Source organism: Taudactylus pleione, unplaced genomic scaffold, assembly GCF_031769625.1.
Source record: "Taudactylus pleione unplaced genomic scaffold, aTauple2 ptg000199l, whole genome shotgun sequence".
In the NCBI taxonomy this organism is placed as follows: domain Eukaryota; kingdom Metazoa; phylum Chordata; class Amphibia; order Anura; family Myobatrachidae; genus Taudactylus; species Taudactylus pleione.
The window spans coordinates 7,862,904-7,878,888 of NW_028284601.1; the positions used below are offsets into that span (position 1 = coordinate 7,862,904).

Below are 15,985 nucleotides of genomic sequence, written 5' to 3' on the forward strand. Positions count from 1 at the left end.
TTGAACCTCGAACCTGTTGCAGTGTCCATTTATCCATAAGGGCAAGATCGATCCTGGAATATGATCCATGTACACGAGAGAGAAAAGTGTAATCACGGGTTGTGGGGAGCATAGCCCGCCATACATCATACAGACCATACACCAGGACCAACCGACTAAAGACCCCCGAAGCACCAGTAGGATCAGCAGAAGCACCACCACCTGCACTATTAGATTTATCCAACCGAGGATCTAGAACTAGATTAAAATCACCAAGTAGAATAATCTGACCAGAGCACATTTTCTGGGTAACCTGGAAGAATTTTCTAATGAAAAACATATGACCAGTATTTGGGGCACATACCGATGCTATAGTAACAGCTTTCCCTTCTAACTCCCCTATCAAAATAAGATTATTACCTAGAGGATCGGCTACTTGGGATTTTAAAACAAAGTTACAGTGGCTGTGAAAAAGGATTGCCACTCCTCTTTTTTTAGTAGAAACAGAAGCAAAATAATCAGACGGGTAATCAGGGTCGGAGGAGGTAGGAGAGGCATCTTTAGCAAAATGGGTTTCTTGAATCGCTATGACATCCATTTTGTGGGTTCTAAAATAGCGGAGAGCAATCCTACGTTTCTGAGGAGAGTTTAGACCCTTAGCATTAATAGACATGAAATTCACCATTTAAACAAATCTAGAAAAATGCGGAGGCAAAACAAAAACATCCTATCTAGACTGGGTCGATCAACACTGACATAGAGAAATGCAAAAAAGATAAACATCATATAGCCTGTAGACATAATGGGGGGAGGGAAAGGGCTCAAGGGAGGGAAAAAAGGATGAAAGGGGACATAAACATAAATGGCTCCACGGTGGGAGTCAGAGGGGCCACGAAACAAAGTGGCGAGAATGGTAGAACAACGGGGGTAGTGACACGGTTCCGACCACCTGGGAACAAAATAACAAATAACACTTAACAATAGTATAAGGCACACCATATATAGCTAAAATGGCATATATCACTTGAAATGGGAAAAAGATTAAGCCTTTTATGGCACTAGTAAACATAAAAAAAAACCATTGCAGAAATATCATAAAAAATTTGCATAAGTAAACGGCAATACGAAAATACATTGCCGCAATTTCAACATTGAAAATGAATATAATTATAAATATAGTTACGACAATCCAGATCTTCGCGACTTGTATGAAAAGCAATTGGAACTGTGAGGTACTGTAAGATCTATAAGGATTCAAAGAAAAGTCCAAGGGCCACTAAAGGTGAAACACCGCAAATATATAAAAAAGAACTAGGTTGAAGTGAGGAAGTGCAGGCAGTAGAACAGTCAACCATTATTGCCCACTGTGGACCAATCTGAACTAATTGTAGGAATATGTTCAGTAGATTTGGTAGCATACGGGATCCGCCAAAGGTCCAGTGCTTTCATGCCGTCTTCCAAGGAGCTTAGCACTTTTGTAGAACCGTCATGAGTGACAATAAGTTTCGTCGGGAACCCCCATCTATATGGAATTTGAGCTTGACGTAAAGCTGATGTGATGCTGAAGAAGGATCTTCTTTTATTTAATGAAGCTGGGGAAAGATCTCCAAATATTTGTAAGTTGCCCAGTGCAGCGGAGGAGGGTCCAGAATCTCTAGATGCTCGAAGTAGGCGCTCCTTCACATGGAAGTAGTGCATCCTCATGATAGTGTCTCACGGAGAGGCTTCAGGGGCATTGCGAGCTTTAGGGAGACGGTGAATGCGGTCGAAAAGGAATTGTGTGGTCAATTTCTGAAATAGAGCCATAGCAAACTCAGAAAGTTCAGAAACTGTACCGATTCTGGAATTCCACGGATTTTAAGGTTGTTCCTGCGTCCCCTCTCTTCACATGTTGTTTTGAGTGTCAAACTTTTGTACCTATTAATCTTTTATCCCTGTCGATCTATTGACTGTCGACTTACTGGTGTCAAACTTTTTAGTGTCGATCTAATATGCCTAACCCGCCACAACAACCCCATAAGATGCAACATCTCTGTGCATCTTTTTAGCCCCCCCATTACCTCCCAGTCATTGCCCAGGACCTCCCCATACATTTTAGCTATCATGCATCTAAATCCAAACTGAGACTCTGTATGAACAATATCGAGATGCCTGCGCGGTGCAACTCATACGCATGCACAGAAGAAGAAACATTGTCCGTTTACGTGAATATCGGCATAGAGCGCGAGTCTCTGAATCAGGCCCTCGTGTCACTATCACAGGGTTTCATCTGTTATGAACGCCGTTCTTTTCTAAAGGGAAATGCGTTGTGTCACACTTGCCGAAATATGTCACCATGCCTGTGCCCAAGATGGTGACTGATGCAATCAATAAATGACTTGATGGTTCGTGGGGGAAATTTTTTACTTCTTAAGGTGCATACACACACAACGATTTTTTTGAACGATTATCGATAACGATATCGTTTATCGTTCAATTGTTGAAAAAATCGTTCACTTTCTGAGTTAAAACGATGAACGATTATCGTTCATGTGCGTTCACGTTTGTAGTTCAGTCATACTGACCAACTGAACGATTTTCATTAAGGGAATATGCAAAAATCATTTGTAGTTCAAAAAAATCGTTCATTACACTTTAAAAAATCTGACAGATAATCTGACAGAAAATCGTTCATAAAATCGTTGGTGACAAAATCGTGTGTGTGTATGCACCTTTACTTTTGTGGAATCCTTGTAAAAACGATTTGCTGACTGATTACAGGGGATCCTGATCTCCCGCCAGTTTATATAATCTGATCGCTCAATTGTTTTCCCCTCACAGGGTCTTTGTCACATTCAACATCCTCATCATCCTCCTCCTCTTCTCGGGGACAAGCGCAAGCTATGGAAGAAGACATACCAGTAAGTTTACCACCAGAACTCCACAGTCACTCCATTATTACTTCACTAGTCCCAGTCTGTTCAACAGGCCAAATCATTATTGGTCCTGGTGATTTATCTCTAAGGTGTCCATAACTTTATTGCAATTAAAAACAATATAACAACTTACAACTAACTTATACTCAAATAAAGACACAGACACAGACTGCTTTGGTTAAATGGTCATAACTTGCTTTTATCGAAGGTATGACCCTGAGCTTTTAATTTATTTTTGGAAGGCAAAGAAGGATGCTACAAACACCCAGCTCCAGCCATATGTTACTTAACCAATATTAGGGAGCAACTGAAACTATTAGGGAGCGATTGTAAGCTGAGCTGTGAAGACTCACAATCCCCTATAATACTGCACTGTATGAGCGTGTCCGCAGAGACGGATGCCCAATGTCCTCCCGCAGAGGTAGGCCATACTGTGACCCTTCAAAGGATATGTGCTCCACAGCGTTTTCTTACACCTTATGTGGCCGCTGGTTTGTGGCACCTTCCCGCCCAACATGGTAATATAACATAGTGTTAGTAAGAGCACAACATATAAAGAGCATCACAAAGAGATAGGGGAGGGAGGGAGGTAGGGACAAACACCGTCCAGAAAGGAAGTTGCTGGGTGTACACCAGCCTTATAAAGCCCACATATAGCCACTCCCAATATATCACACATGGTCAGAAACCAACCAACCAAACAAACCCCCCAAACTAATCTACTTAGCAACAGTTGACCAAAATTCTAGCCAATTACAAAAAACTAAGGACTCTTATATAGCCTTATGCTTATTCAGCTTGCGTCTCATCTTGTCACTATGTCCCCGCATGTAGTCACATCACCCAACATAGGACAAGTGCTGCTGATTAACAAACAATGGTCTCAATATGGATGACATGATGTCATGCTACGTCCTCAATGAGTCATCCATTAGGTCTATATTCCTGTATATATATATATATATATATATATATATATATATATAATATATATATGAGGTCTGTCTAAAAATTTCAGTGAATGGTCTGATATATCTGTATGCAACACTTGCAACAAGGTCGCTCTTGTGCGCTGACATGCATGGACATGTCTGGACCTGCCCTCACCCCAGGTTTGCCCGAGGCCACCACCGCACTGCCATTGCATTCATTTCAACAGAGTGTCCCGAGCAGTGTGCGTCGAACAGCAATGGAGCAACGACACAACATTAAGTCCTGCTTCAAATTGGGTAAATCGGCAATGGAGACACACTAAATGTTGGTGAAAGTGTACGAGCAGGATGCCGTGAGCAGAAAATGGGTGTACGATTGGTTTACACGCTTTCGCAGTGGCAAGGAATCGGTGGAAGACGAGCTCCATTGCAATTCGATGCTCACTTATCGTATATATATATATATATATATATATATATATGTATATATATATATATATATATGTAATGTATCAAATATGCACACTCATACATGTAGCAAAAATCAATCAGGTGCTGGATCCAATTTTGTTAAAATAAATCCAAAGTCCAAAAAAAAAAAAAAGACAATCCGCACACCTTTTCCAAATTCAAATAATTGTATTCATATTTGTAATCCAGTATATATATGCCAACAAATCACATTGAATAAAGTGTCATAGTGCAAAAAGTGCCATTTGAAAGAGAGACAGAGGGGGTCATTCAGACCCGGTCGTTAGCGCCGATGCGCTCGGACCGGGTCGATGGCCCCCTACAGAGCATGCGCACAACGGTGAAGGCGCCGGCGTGCGCATGCGTGAGACCCGCTACGACCGACAGCGCCGGTCATAGCGGATCTCGATCCAAAGGGGGCGAGCTGTCAATGTTGATTGACAGCTCGCCCCGTTTGGAAGGCGGGTCGGGGGGGTGGCAGCCCAAACGGGGGCATTCCCATGGGAACGCCTACCGTTTGGGGGCGGCCCCACTGACATCACTAGTGATGTCAGGGGAGAGCTTCCGGCTCAGACAGAGCCGAAAGCTCTCCGGGGCTTACGACAAGGGAGACCCTACCATAGGATCTCGTCGTAAGCCCCGATGGTCGCGATGGTCTTGACCATCGCGACCATCGCCTTAGGCGGTCGTAAGGCTGTGCAGCCTTACCACCGTAAAGGAGGACGTCTTGAAAATTCAAGACGTCCTCCCCTCATTCAGACCGACCGCACGCTCTGTGCGACCGGCTCTGAATGAGGTCCAGAGTACTTATCCAGTCACATATGAGGATTTGTGGCAGAGGACCGGCAGCAATACGCCCGAAAGCCGTTTCGGTGCTAACAAGCACCATCTTCCAAGGGCAGCGCAATAATACTGAATCCCCACAGGGTTCAAGTACCTGTTCGGTCACCTGTCACCACTCCCACAATCACTGATCACCAATCCCCACTCTGCACTCACCTGTAACCTAAGGTGCAGCATCGTCACCAACCCTCGGCAGCTGCTCCGGCTCACCACTAAGTGAACCGGAAGCAGAGTACGCACACCTATGACACGTGCGTTTCACACAGTTTTTGACCACGGTACTCAATAAAGAAACAGACAAAAATACTCTTCTTGTGGCGGATAGTTTTCATCCCCTTCCTTTGAAAAAGGGTCTTCCTTATTCACAGCTAATAAGAGTGACAAGGATAACATCGGATAGCACTAAATTACCATCTGCCCTGAAAGAGATGGGTAACAAATTCATTCAGCGAGGATACACGGAATGGGAAGTCCAGGAGGCGATTGATAAATGCATGTGCCTAGAGAGATCAGAGGCCCTGATTCAGAGCCACTCGTAAGCGGCAGCTCGTTCGCTCCGAGCGATGTTTGCCCAACTGCGCATGCGTACGGATCGTTATACGCATGCGCGAACCAGTCAGTGCGGTCGAAATTCATGTGCTCGCAAAATAGTGAATGCCTGCTAATTTGAGTGACAGAATGAGGCGTATGTGGGTGGTAACAGGGGAAGGGGCTTGAAAACGGGAGTGGAAATCCGATCGCAGGCGTGCTTAAAGGTCAAAATGGGCGTTTTAAGGGAGTGCATAATTAATCCAGCAGCGTCATTGACCACATCACTTGGTTATTTTTAACTCAGAACTGCTCGCAAAATAGTGGTTGAAAAAACCAACCACAAGAATAGCGAGCAGTTCATACGCTGGTCGATGTACTCTATTAATCTAATAAATAGCGGACATGACGTATGGTGCGAGCGGCCAGGGGGCGTATTTTCCAAATTTACGTTTGCATGTTTTGCTCGCTCGTTCAGACTTAGAGGCGTGAACAGACCGCAAAGTGCGAACGGTTCATTTGAATAGCCACCCCTTTTTAGAAAACGAACGACCGCAAATAGCGAGCGGCTCTGAATGAGGGCCAGAGTTACTTAAAACTAAAACTAAGGATAAGGTTGATCGGATTATTTTCTCAACCACTTATTCAATTAATTCAAATATCCTTAAACGGTCGATATTATATTGGCATGTGCTACAAACAGATCCGGTGTTGGGGAAGATGTGCCAGGAGCCCCCCATGTTTTGCTACAGACGTAGTAATAATTTAAAAGACATTGTTACTTTTTCAGACGTGGGGATGAAACGCCAAGCGAGCTGGCTGTCTTTAAAAAATGGTGTTTTCCGATGCTCTGGCTGCATTAATTGCAGATTTTTAATAACGGGTGAATATTTTATAGATCCAAGGACCAATAGGTCATATAAAATAAAAACTCTGTTTAACCTGTGAGAGCAAATACGTGGTGTACATGATTAAGTGCCCATGTGATCGGCTTTACATCGGGAAAACTATCCGCATGTTAAAGGAAAGGATGGCACTTCACCGTTCCTCGATAAAGAAAGCTTTTGTAAAAATCGATGGTAACACTCCACCTGTGGAAAAACATTTCGTTGAAATCGGACATAACCCTTTTGAAATGAAAGTCATGCCCATTGACTACATTCCGCCGTTTAAACGAGGAGGTGATCGCAATAAAACTCTATTGCAACGTGAAAGTAGATGGCTCTATGATCTTCAATCTGTTTCCCCTGTTGGTCTTAATGAGGAACTAAGGGGGTCATTCAGACCCGCTCGCGAGCGCAGGACACTCGCAAGCGGGTCGATGGTGCCCTACTGCGCATGACGGAGGGAGCTCCGTCGTGCGCATGCGCGAGACCCGGCTAGCGACGGGATAGCTGTCGCTCCGGGTCTCGCACCAAAGGGGGCGTGCTGTCGATGTTGATTGACAGCACGCCCCCTTTGGTGGGCGTGCCGGGGGCGTGGTTGCCAGACGAAGGCGTTCCCATGGGAACGCCTACCGTCTGAAGCCGGCCCCACTGACATCAGTAGTGATGTCAGTGGGAGTGATTTTGGCTCTGATAGAGCCAAAATCACTCCAGGGCTTGCGGCAGCGAGACCCTACCGGAGGGTCTCCGTTGCAAGCCCGATGGTCGCGATGGTCTTGACCATCGCGACCATCATCATGGACGCTCGCTATAGCTGTGGGTGGTCACCCACAGCTATGCGAGCGTCCAAGAGGCCGCTCCATTTTCATGTAGGAGGGCCCTGATTCAGAGCGAGCGCTCTGGTCAGAGCGTCCGGCTCTGAATCAGGCCCTAAGTTTGACATGTTTTCTCTAGTCAAATGATCTTATAGTGAACTGATACAATCTGAGTTAATGTATTAACATGCATTATGTATATATAAGAGGATTTATGTTTGTTTGTCTGTTTGTCTTTTCACATTCACTGATTCCCCGGCACCCTGATGTTATGGGGTTGCAGCATCGGTCTCCTTAACCAATGGTTATTTGGACAAGTCATGTAATATGATTCAATTGTTATTAGTTTCGATTTATGCATTCCAGAGATAACCCTTTTTTCTATGTGTGGAACGCACTGGTTGCGGATGTGCGCTCAGCGGTGGGAGGATGTTCCCTATGTGGAGCACACATGTGATCTGTGTGAAACGCACGTGTCATAGGTGTGCGGACGCTGCTTCCGGTTTCACTTAGTGGTGAGCCGGAGCAGCTGCCGAGGGCTGGTGACGATGCTGCACCTTAGGTTACAGGTGAGTGCAGAGTGGGGATTGGTGATCAGTGATTGTGGGAGTGGTGACAGGTGACCGAACAGGTACTTGAACTCTGTGGGGATTCAGTATTACTGCGCTGCCCTTGGAAGATGGTACTTATTAGCACTGAAACGGCTGTCGGGCGTATTGCTGCCGGTCCTCTGCCACAAATCCTCATATGTGACTGGATAAGTACTCTGTCTCTCTTTCAAATGGCACTTTTTGCACTATGACACTTTGGGCCTGATTCAGAGCCGGATGCTATTTGCGCTCGCTCGTTCAGAAAAAGGGGCCAGCTATTTAAATTGAGCGCTCGCTCTTTGCAGTCTGTTGACGCCTCTATGTCTGAGCAAGCGAACGAAACATGCGCTCGCTATTTTGTAAAGACGCCCCCTGGCCGCTCGCATCCTACGTCATCTCCGCTATTTATTAGATTAATCGAGCACATCGAAAGGCGTCCGAACTGCTCGCAATGCTTGTGGTTGGATTTTCCTACCGCAATCATGCGAACAGTTCAGGCTAAGAGACAACCAAGTGACGTGGTCGATGACACTGCTTTGTTAATTATGCACACCCTTAAAACGCCCGTTTTGACTGTTTGGCACGCCTGCGTTCGTATCTCCACTCCCCGTTTTCAAGCACCTTCCCCTGTTACCACCCACAAACCCCTCATCCTGTTACTCAAATTAGCAGGCACTCGCTATTTTGCGAGCGCTCGATTTCCGAGCGCACTGACTGGTTGGCGCATGCGCATTACGACCCATATGCATGCGCAGATGTGCGAACATCGCTCGGAGCGAACGAGCGGCCGCTTACGAGCGGCTCTGAATAAGGCCCTTTATTCAATGTGATTTGTTGGCACATACATACTGGATTACAAATATGAATACAATTATTTGAATTTGGAAAAGGTGTGCGGATTGTCTTTTTTTTTTTTTTGGACTTTGGATTTATATATATATATATATAAATATAGCTTGTTTACTGACCTTTTCCTCTCCCAGCTTCCCACAGACAGCGAATCATCTTCTAACAGCCAGAAGGAAATGTTACCAAAACACATCACCATCGTCACCAGCGAGTCATCCTCCAGCTGCTACGTGCGCTCTCCTGTTTCCGAAGAGTTTGGGTTTAGCACTGGTCCATCGGTCAGTCCAACTGCACAGGTACCAGTCTCTGGAGACCTACCACCAGTCCATGATCAATCTATATTAAAGTCTACAGATATGTCCTTGTACACTGTAGCTCTAGTCACAGCAAACGCACCCTCTTGGCGCGCCAGGTACCGGGCGACTTGGACGCACTGAGCGTCTTGTTTGCTCAAAATGTGCATCTTATTCACATCAATAAAACAAGTGGAAGCAACAAAACCACTTTGCTAGATTATTCTGATCATTTTCATGTGCAACACTTGTATATCTGTGTGACTCTGTATACGAAGTGCTACCATGCAGCAGCCGCGGCTTCTTCTCACTCTAAGTGACCGTTGCACTTCATCTGCCTCTCTGTACGTATTTATCCTGTGCGTTTACAGCCGCAGCCCAGCGTCTCTCTATTACACTGTGAGTGGAGTTTCGCTGCATCTGCAATGTGAATAAGATGCAAAATGGCCCGATCACGCCGGGCATCTCTCGCCACATGCCGTATATACGCCAGGTGTATGAGGGCACATCTGTACTTGTCTCCTGCACACAATTTTCTCATTAATATTGAATCAGACATTTAGGGTCTGCTGTATCTGCTTATGCATTGCGTACATGGGACTAAGGGCCTAATTCAGACCCGCTCGCGAGTGCTGAGCGCTCGCAAGCGGGTCGATGTTGGCCCAGTGCGCATGCGCACGAGGGAGCCAGCTCCGTCGTGCACATGCGCGAGACCCGGATAGTGACGGGCAAGCCGTCGCTATGGGTCTCGCTACAAAAGGGGCGTGCTGTCGATGGTGAGTGCCGGGGGCGTGGTTGGCCAGACGGAGGCGTTCCCATGGGAATGCCTACCGTCTGGGGCCGGCCACACTGACATCACAATGTCAGTGGGAGTGATGTCAGTGGGAGTGCTCTCGGCTCTGATAGAGCCGAAAGCACTCCAGGGCTTGTGGCAACGAGACGCTACCACAAGGGTCTCGTCGCAAGCCCGATGGTCATGAAGGTCTTGACCATCGTGACCATCTTCCTGGCCGCTCGCTATAGCTGTGGGTGGTCACCCACAGCTATACAAGCGGCCAGGAGGCCGCTCTAAAATTAGGAAGAACGGCCCTGATTCAGAGCGAGCGCTCTGTCAGAGCGTCCGGCTCTGAATCAGGGCCGGACTATTTTTTTTTTTTAGAACGGCCTCCTGGCCGCTTGCATAGCTGTGGGTGACCACCCACAGCTTTAGAGAGCGGCCAGGAAGATGGTCGCGATGGTCAAGACCATCACGACCATCGGGCTTGCAACGAGACCCTTGTGGTAGGGTCTCGTTGCCGCAAGCCCCAGAGAGTTTTCGGCTCTAACAGAGCCGAAATCTCTCCCACTGACATCACTCGTGATGTCAGTGGGGCCGGCCCCAAACGGAGGCGTTCACATGGGAACGCCTCCGTTTGGGCAGCCACTCCCCCGGCCCGCCCACCAAAGGGGGCGTGCTGTCACTCAACATCGACAACACGCCCCCTTTGGTACGAGACCCAGAGCGACGGATTGGCAATCGCTATCCGGGTCTCGCGCATGCACACGACGGAGCCGGCTCCGTCGTGCGCATGTGCTCTGGGCCACCATCGACCCAGTTGCGAGCGCTCAGTGCTTGTGACCGGGTCTGAATAAGGCCCTAAATGTCCATATTTGTCTGTATGCAAATGCCGATGTCATAATGAAAATGCCGATGTCATTATGCCGACACAGTTGTAATGTTAATTAAACCATTTTAATTGTGTTACAGTATAACTTAAAAAAATATTAATTATGATCATGTTTAAAGTTATTCTGCTGACATGGTTAAAATTCTTATTACACTTTCATTACAACCGTGTCGGCATAATGACATTGCTTTGTCCTGTCCACATATAGTTTGCCTACATATTTACTGTCGACAAACCGTATGTTTTCTGTATGTATGCTTCTGGCCAACACTGTATAGCCCGCAATGTCATTGACACGCCACAACCTACATGAGAACGCCCCATTACCTACATGAGAACGCCCCATTACACCCCTTCAGTCTTAAGTGAAGATGAGATTGAGATGCATGTGACTCTGCCCTGCCCGTGCTTGTGTGCCCTTGGTTCTGGAGCGCGTGCAATGTGCCATTCTGCATCAGCCCCCTGTGCCTTAAGTGACTCTGACAGGACGTATGAGTAAGATCATGGAACAAGAGATGCTGACCTGCTTTATACAGCTTATTATTGAGGCATATATGTCCAACTCGGCATCTGCCCCCATGGCGCCACATAAATATAGCATAAGGCGTTTTTACTAACCACTTTCAGCAGACGCGGTAACCACTCTGCAGCCGAATATAGGAACTGAAATGGCGCATAACGTAAATATTTATATTCATTGTTTACTTTACAGATATTGTAGTTTTCTTCATAATTAGCTCTGCTAACAAATTAACTTTATCTACTAGCAAGTTCTCAAATATGAAATTAGTTTGATGTATGAAAGTCATTTTTCTTATGGCGCATTTTCCATTGATGACAAAAAGTGCAGTATTACACTTCAAGCAGTGAGAACATACCAAGTACACTAGGGCATATAGGTATAATATGTTATGCAGCATTATTATGTACTTTAGTATATGGAATAAAAGAAAGGGTTCTTCAGGCCTGATTCAGCAAAGGACGGCATTACAAAGCCGCACACAGGCAGCTTTGCAATTCCGTCCATGCTAATATAGTAATGCAGCAGGAGGCATGATCTCAGCTGCATCCTTTGAAGGAAGAATGGCATCATCTGCGTGATCCTCGGCCGGCTGAGTGACCATGGGGTCACGCAAGCCGGCTATCACAGATGAGGGAAAGAGGCCAGGAAATCTATTGTCAGTCGTCTGAGATCCTGGCCTCTACCTCTCCCCAATGACGGAGACACACCCCCTCCCTGGCCACAAACGGCAGCAGTCTATCAATCACTGGCAGTCTGCAGCGTACGATCACGCAGCACCCATTCTGCACAAGCGCAGAACGTGTCCTGCGCACACTCAGATTACAATACGTGCACTTCTAAATGAGGCCCTTAGTGCAGATTTTACCCAAATTGTGGATGCCCATAAATGGCAATGAGGAGCCGTTATTCAAGTGGGTACCTTCACAGTCTAGATAGACAAGTTGGCTGCTGGCAGGGGTGTAGGCACCGGTGGGGGAGAGGGGGTAATTGCCCCCCCATGATTTCTGTTGGGAGGGCAGAGACTGTGTTTAGCCCCCCCCCCCACCATGAACTTCTACACAAAAGCGAATGGGGAGGAGTTAAATGAAAATGGGGATGAAGCGATAATAGTTTTATTTGAAATGACTATTGTCATTTATGTAGACTCTAAGGGGTATACTTACTAAAGTGCGGGTTTTTAGAAGTGGAAATATTGCTCATAGCAACCAATCAGAGTCTACTTAACATTTATCTAACACCTTCTAGAAGATAATAGCTAGAATCTGATTGGTTGCTATGGGCAACATCTCCACTTCTAAAAACTGTCACCTTAGTAAATATAAGTATTGTGTTCATAAACATTTAATAAATAACCTGCATTGATGAACAACTATTCACTTGAATTTTACCCTGAATTTTCATCTAGTAACAATCATGAGATATGGCAATTTAAATGGGATCGGTATGAAAAACCGCCGGATGCATGTTCCGGCGGTTCAAATCCCGACGCCGGAAGACCAGCAACTGCAGATCCCGACAGGTAAGTATTTTCACTATAACTAACCTTACCCCCCCCCCCCGTTAGCCCTAACCCTCCCTTAGGGGTGCCTAACCCTAACCTCCCCTCCAAGTGCCTGACCCTAACCCCCTTCCCTGCAGCCTAACCCTAAGTCTCCCAAGGGGGTCTCTAACCCTAACCCCCCCTTCCCCTAGCCCAGTGATTCCCAACCTCAGTCCTCAAGGCACATCAACAGTCCTGGTTTTAGTGATATCCATGCTTAAGCACAGATGGTTAAATCAAAGTGAGGTACTAATTAAGTCACCTGTGCTCAAGTGTGGCTATCCTTAAAACCTGGACTGTTAGTGTGCCTTGAGGACCCCTGCCCTAGTCCAACCCTCCTGGGGGTGCCAAACCCTAAGTCCCCCCCGTGAGCCCCTAACCTAAGCGCCCCCCCCCCCGCGGCTGTCCGTGCCTGCCGCCCAGCTTACCTTCGTTCGGTATGCCGGGGCGTCAGGCTACCGGCGTAGGTAAAATGACAGGCGTCGGTATTTCGACACCTGTCATTAGACCCCTGCCGGAATTAGACAGTTGGGAAGCCGGCAGTCGGCATTTGGACCGTCGGCTTCCTGACTGCATCCCATTTAAATTTATAGCACATACCATAACCAGTGAGGCAGTGACTATACATTTAAAAATACTCCCAATCAAATGATATTAGGCTGTCAATGAAATTTTAATAAAAACTAGGTTAATGACTATGAAAAATTTTAATTTTTTTAAGATGAAAAATGTAATATATCTTTTTAACAGCTATTGTACTAATTGGTAGTTAATATTAATAATATGTATTTAATAATATATAAATACATTTTTATAGTGAAATAAACAATGAAACTGGGTTTGACCAACCCCAGAAACACTGACTAAAATTAACATTGGATTGGGAGTCTCTGTACATCTACAGCCACTGTTACAGCTGTTGTAAAACGAGATACCAGTCGTGAGAAAAATGGGTTCCAGGCCCTATAGTAGTCCTTGGCCTTTTGCCCCCCCCCCATGGAAATTTTTGTTCCTATGCCCCTGGCTGATGGGTAGAGAAACCTCCCTGTGGGAAATTTACTAAACATCGTTTTGTGTGGCAGTTGGAACCCACCGCACCTCGACGTGAAACTGCATTTACCCTTTAATAAATATGGCGGATGAGAAACATCACGTCTGTTTCCAAAGAGCGACCTTTAATAAACTTCTCAGACAAAATTCACTAAGCGGCGGTTTGACGGCGGGTTCTACTCTATTCTAAACCCAGGGGTTTGGTGGCGGGTTCTATTCTATTCTAAACCCCAGGGGTTTGGTGGCGGTTTTGCAGCAGTTTCTAAATGACAGCCCTGTTCAATTCTATTCTAAAATGTGTTTTGACTGTGGTTTGGCGGCGGTTTTGCTATCTGCAGACTTAGGCCAAAACCGCTGCAAACCGGTGCAAAACTGCCATCAAAACACATTTTAGAATAGAATAGAACAGGGCTGTCATTTAGAAACTGCTGCAAAACCGCCACCAAACCCCCGGAGTTTAGAACAGAATAGGACCCGCCATCAACCCGCCGGGGTTTAGAATAGAATAGAACCTGCCGTCAAACTGCCGCTTAGTAAACTTTGCACCTCATATCTGTGCATGTTCCATTACTTTTTACGTGCACAGCAGTTTGTTACTTGCTGTTTATTTCTGTGCGAGGTGGGGTTTGCAAAAGAAACAAGTCGTTTGTAATAAAGTGTATGTGTGTAGACAAGTCCTCACAGAGAAGTTCTGTTGGCTAATGTGAGTTTCCATATTCTCCCAGTCACAGCCTTTGCAGCGTCTGTCTTTCCACGATGAGGAAGAACTGGAGAGCATCAATCCTTGCAAAGATCTGTGGGTGTCGAAGGGATATGAAGACTACCGCCGTGCAGCTCTACAGCGGCCAGAGCAAGCCAAGTCGGACCTGCGAGTCCACTTCCAAAAAGCCACCGGGAGCAAAGCCAAGGACAGGCACTTTCCAGGAGCAGTGAGCACAACGACTACAGAAAGTGAGGGGCCGTTAAAGGACCCAAGGGCCTCCCCTTCATGTAGGATTCATGGCACCCCTTCTCCTAAGGCCAAGGAGCACTCTCATATGGCGGGGGATGAGGACACCGCCACGGCACGTTGTGTGTATTGCAGGGACGTGTTTAGCAGTGAAGAGAATGGCAGAGGGCAGTGCCAGGACGCCCCAGACCCTATAGGTCGTTGTGTCTACCAGCTTTCCTGCATGTGGTGTGCTGAGAGCCTACTGTACCACTGCATGTCAGACTCAGAGGGCGAGTACTCGGACCCCTGCTCCTGTGACCCAGGGCACCCCCACTTCTGCATACGCTGGGCTGCCCTAGTGGCATTGTCTCTTGTGGTTCCCTGCATGTGCTGCTACCTCCCACTGCGGGCGTGCCACTGGTGCGGGGAACACTGTGGCTGCTGCGGGGGGAAGCACAAAGCTGTGCGGTGAGAGGAGGTGAGAAGGTTGGTAGGAGGAAGAGTGTAATGTTCCGTTTCCAGTTTCCTGAGAGCCAGAACCTATTTATATGGCAGGAGTTGCGCCATTGTTTGTGAGTGTGCAGGTCACATGACTGACCCGGAGATGTGTGTATTTCAGACGGATACAGTTGCCAGGCTGTGACTTACCAAAAATAAAGAAGACAGGAGAGAATTCTAATAGTAAAGCTGCATACACACACAACGATTTTGTTACCAACGATTTTATGAACGATTTTCTGTCAGATTTTCTGTCAGATTTTTTAAAGTGTAATGGTGCATACACACGGTCAGATTTTTCCTTCAGTTATGAACGATAACGATTTAAAAATCGTTCAGTCGTTCATATCTGAAGGAAAATCGTTCATATCTGACATGCCTGAACGATGGACGATCAACGATGCGCGTTCCCGTTTGTCAGATAACGATATCTGACATCTGATGGGTTTGCAGTCAGACTTGGACGATTCCATTCATTTTTATGCAGTCAAAAATCGTTCAATCGTTCAAATCGTTCAAATCGTTCAGTCGTTCAGTCGTTCATCTGACAAATCTGACAAGTCTGACAAATCTGACCGTGTGTATGCTCTTCAATGAATGATTTTTTTGAACTACAAACGATTTTTGCATATTCCCTTAATGAAAATCGTTCAGTTGGTCAGTCTGACTGAACTACA

General features: G+C 46.3%; 1 protein-coding gene across 1 annotated transcript in view; it reads left to right on the plus strand.

Annotated features, from left to right (window-relative positions):
• LOC148518754 (sprouty-related, EVH1 domain-containing protein 1-like) overlaps positions 1 to 15,473 on the plus strand; it is a 101,891-nt gene extending 86,418 nt beyond the window's left edge. The window contains exons 4-6 of the mRNA XM_088477182.1: positions 2,800 to 2,879; positions 8,941 to 9,102; positions 14,605 to 15,473. Coding sequence (XP_088333308.1) covers positions 2,800 to 2,879; positions 8,941 to 9,102; positions 14,605 to 15,282 — 920 coding nt within the window. The 3' untranslated portion in view covers positions 15,283 to 15,473. The remainder of the gene's footprint in view (positions 1 to 2,799; positions 2,880 to 8,940; positions 9,103 to 14,604) is intronic.
• Positions 15,474 to 15,985: the final 512 nt, after the last annotated feature.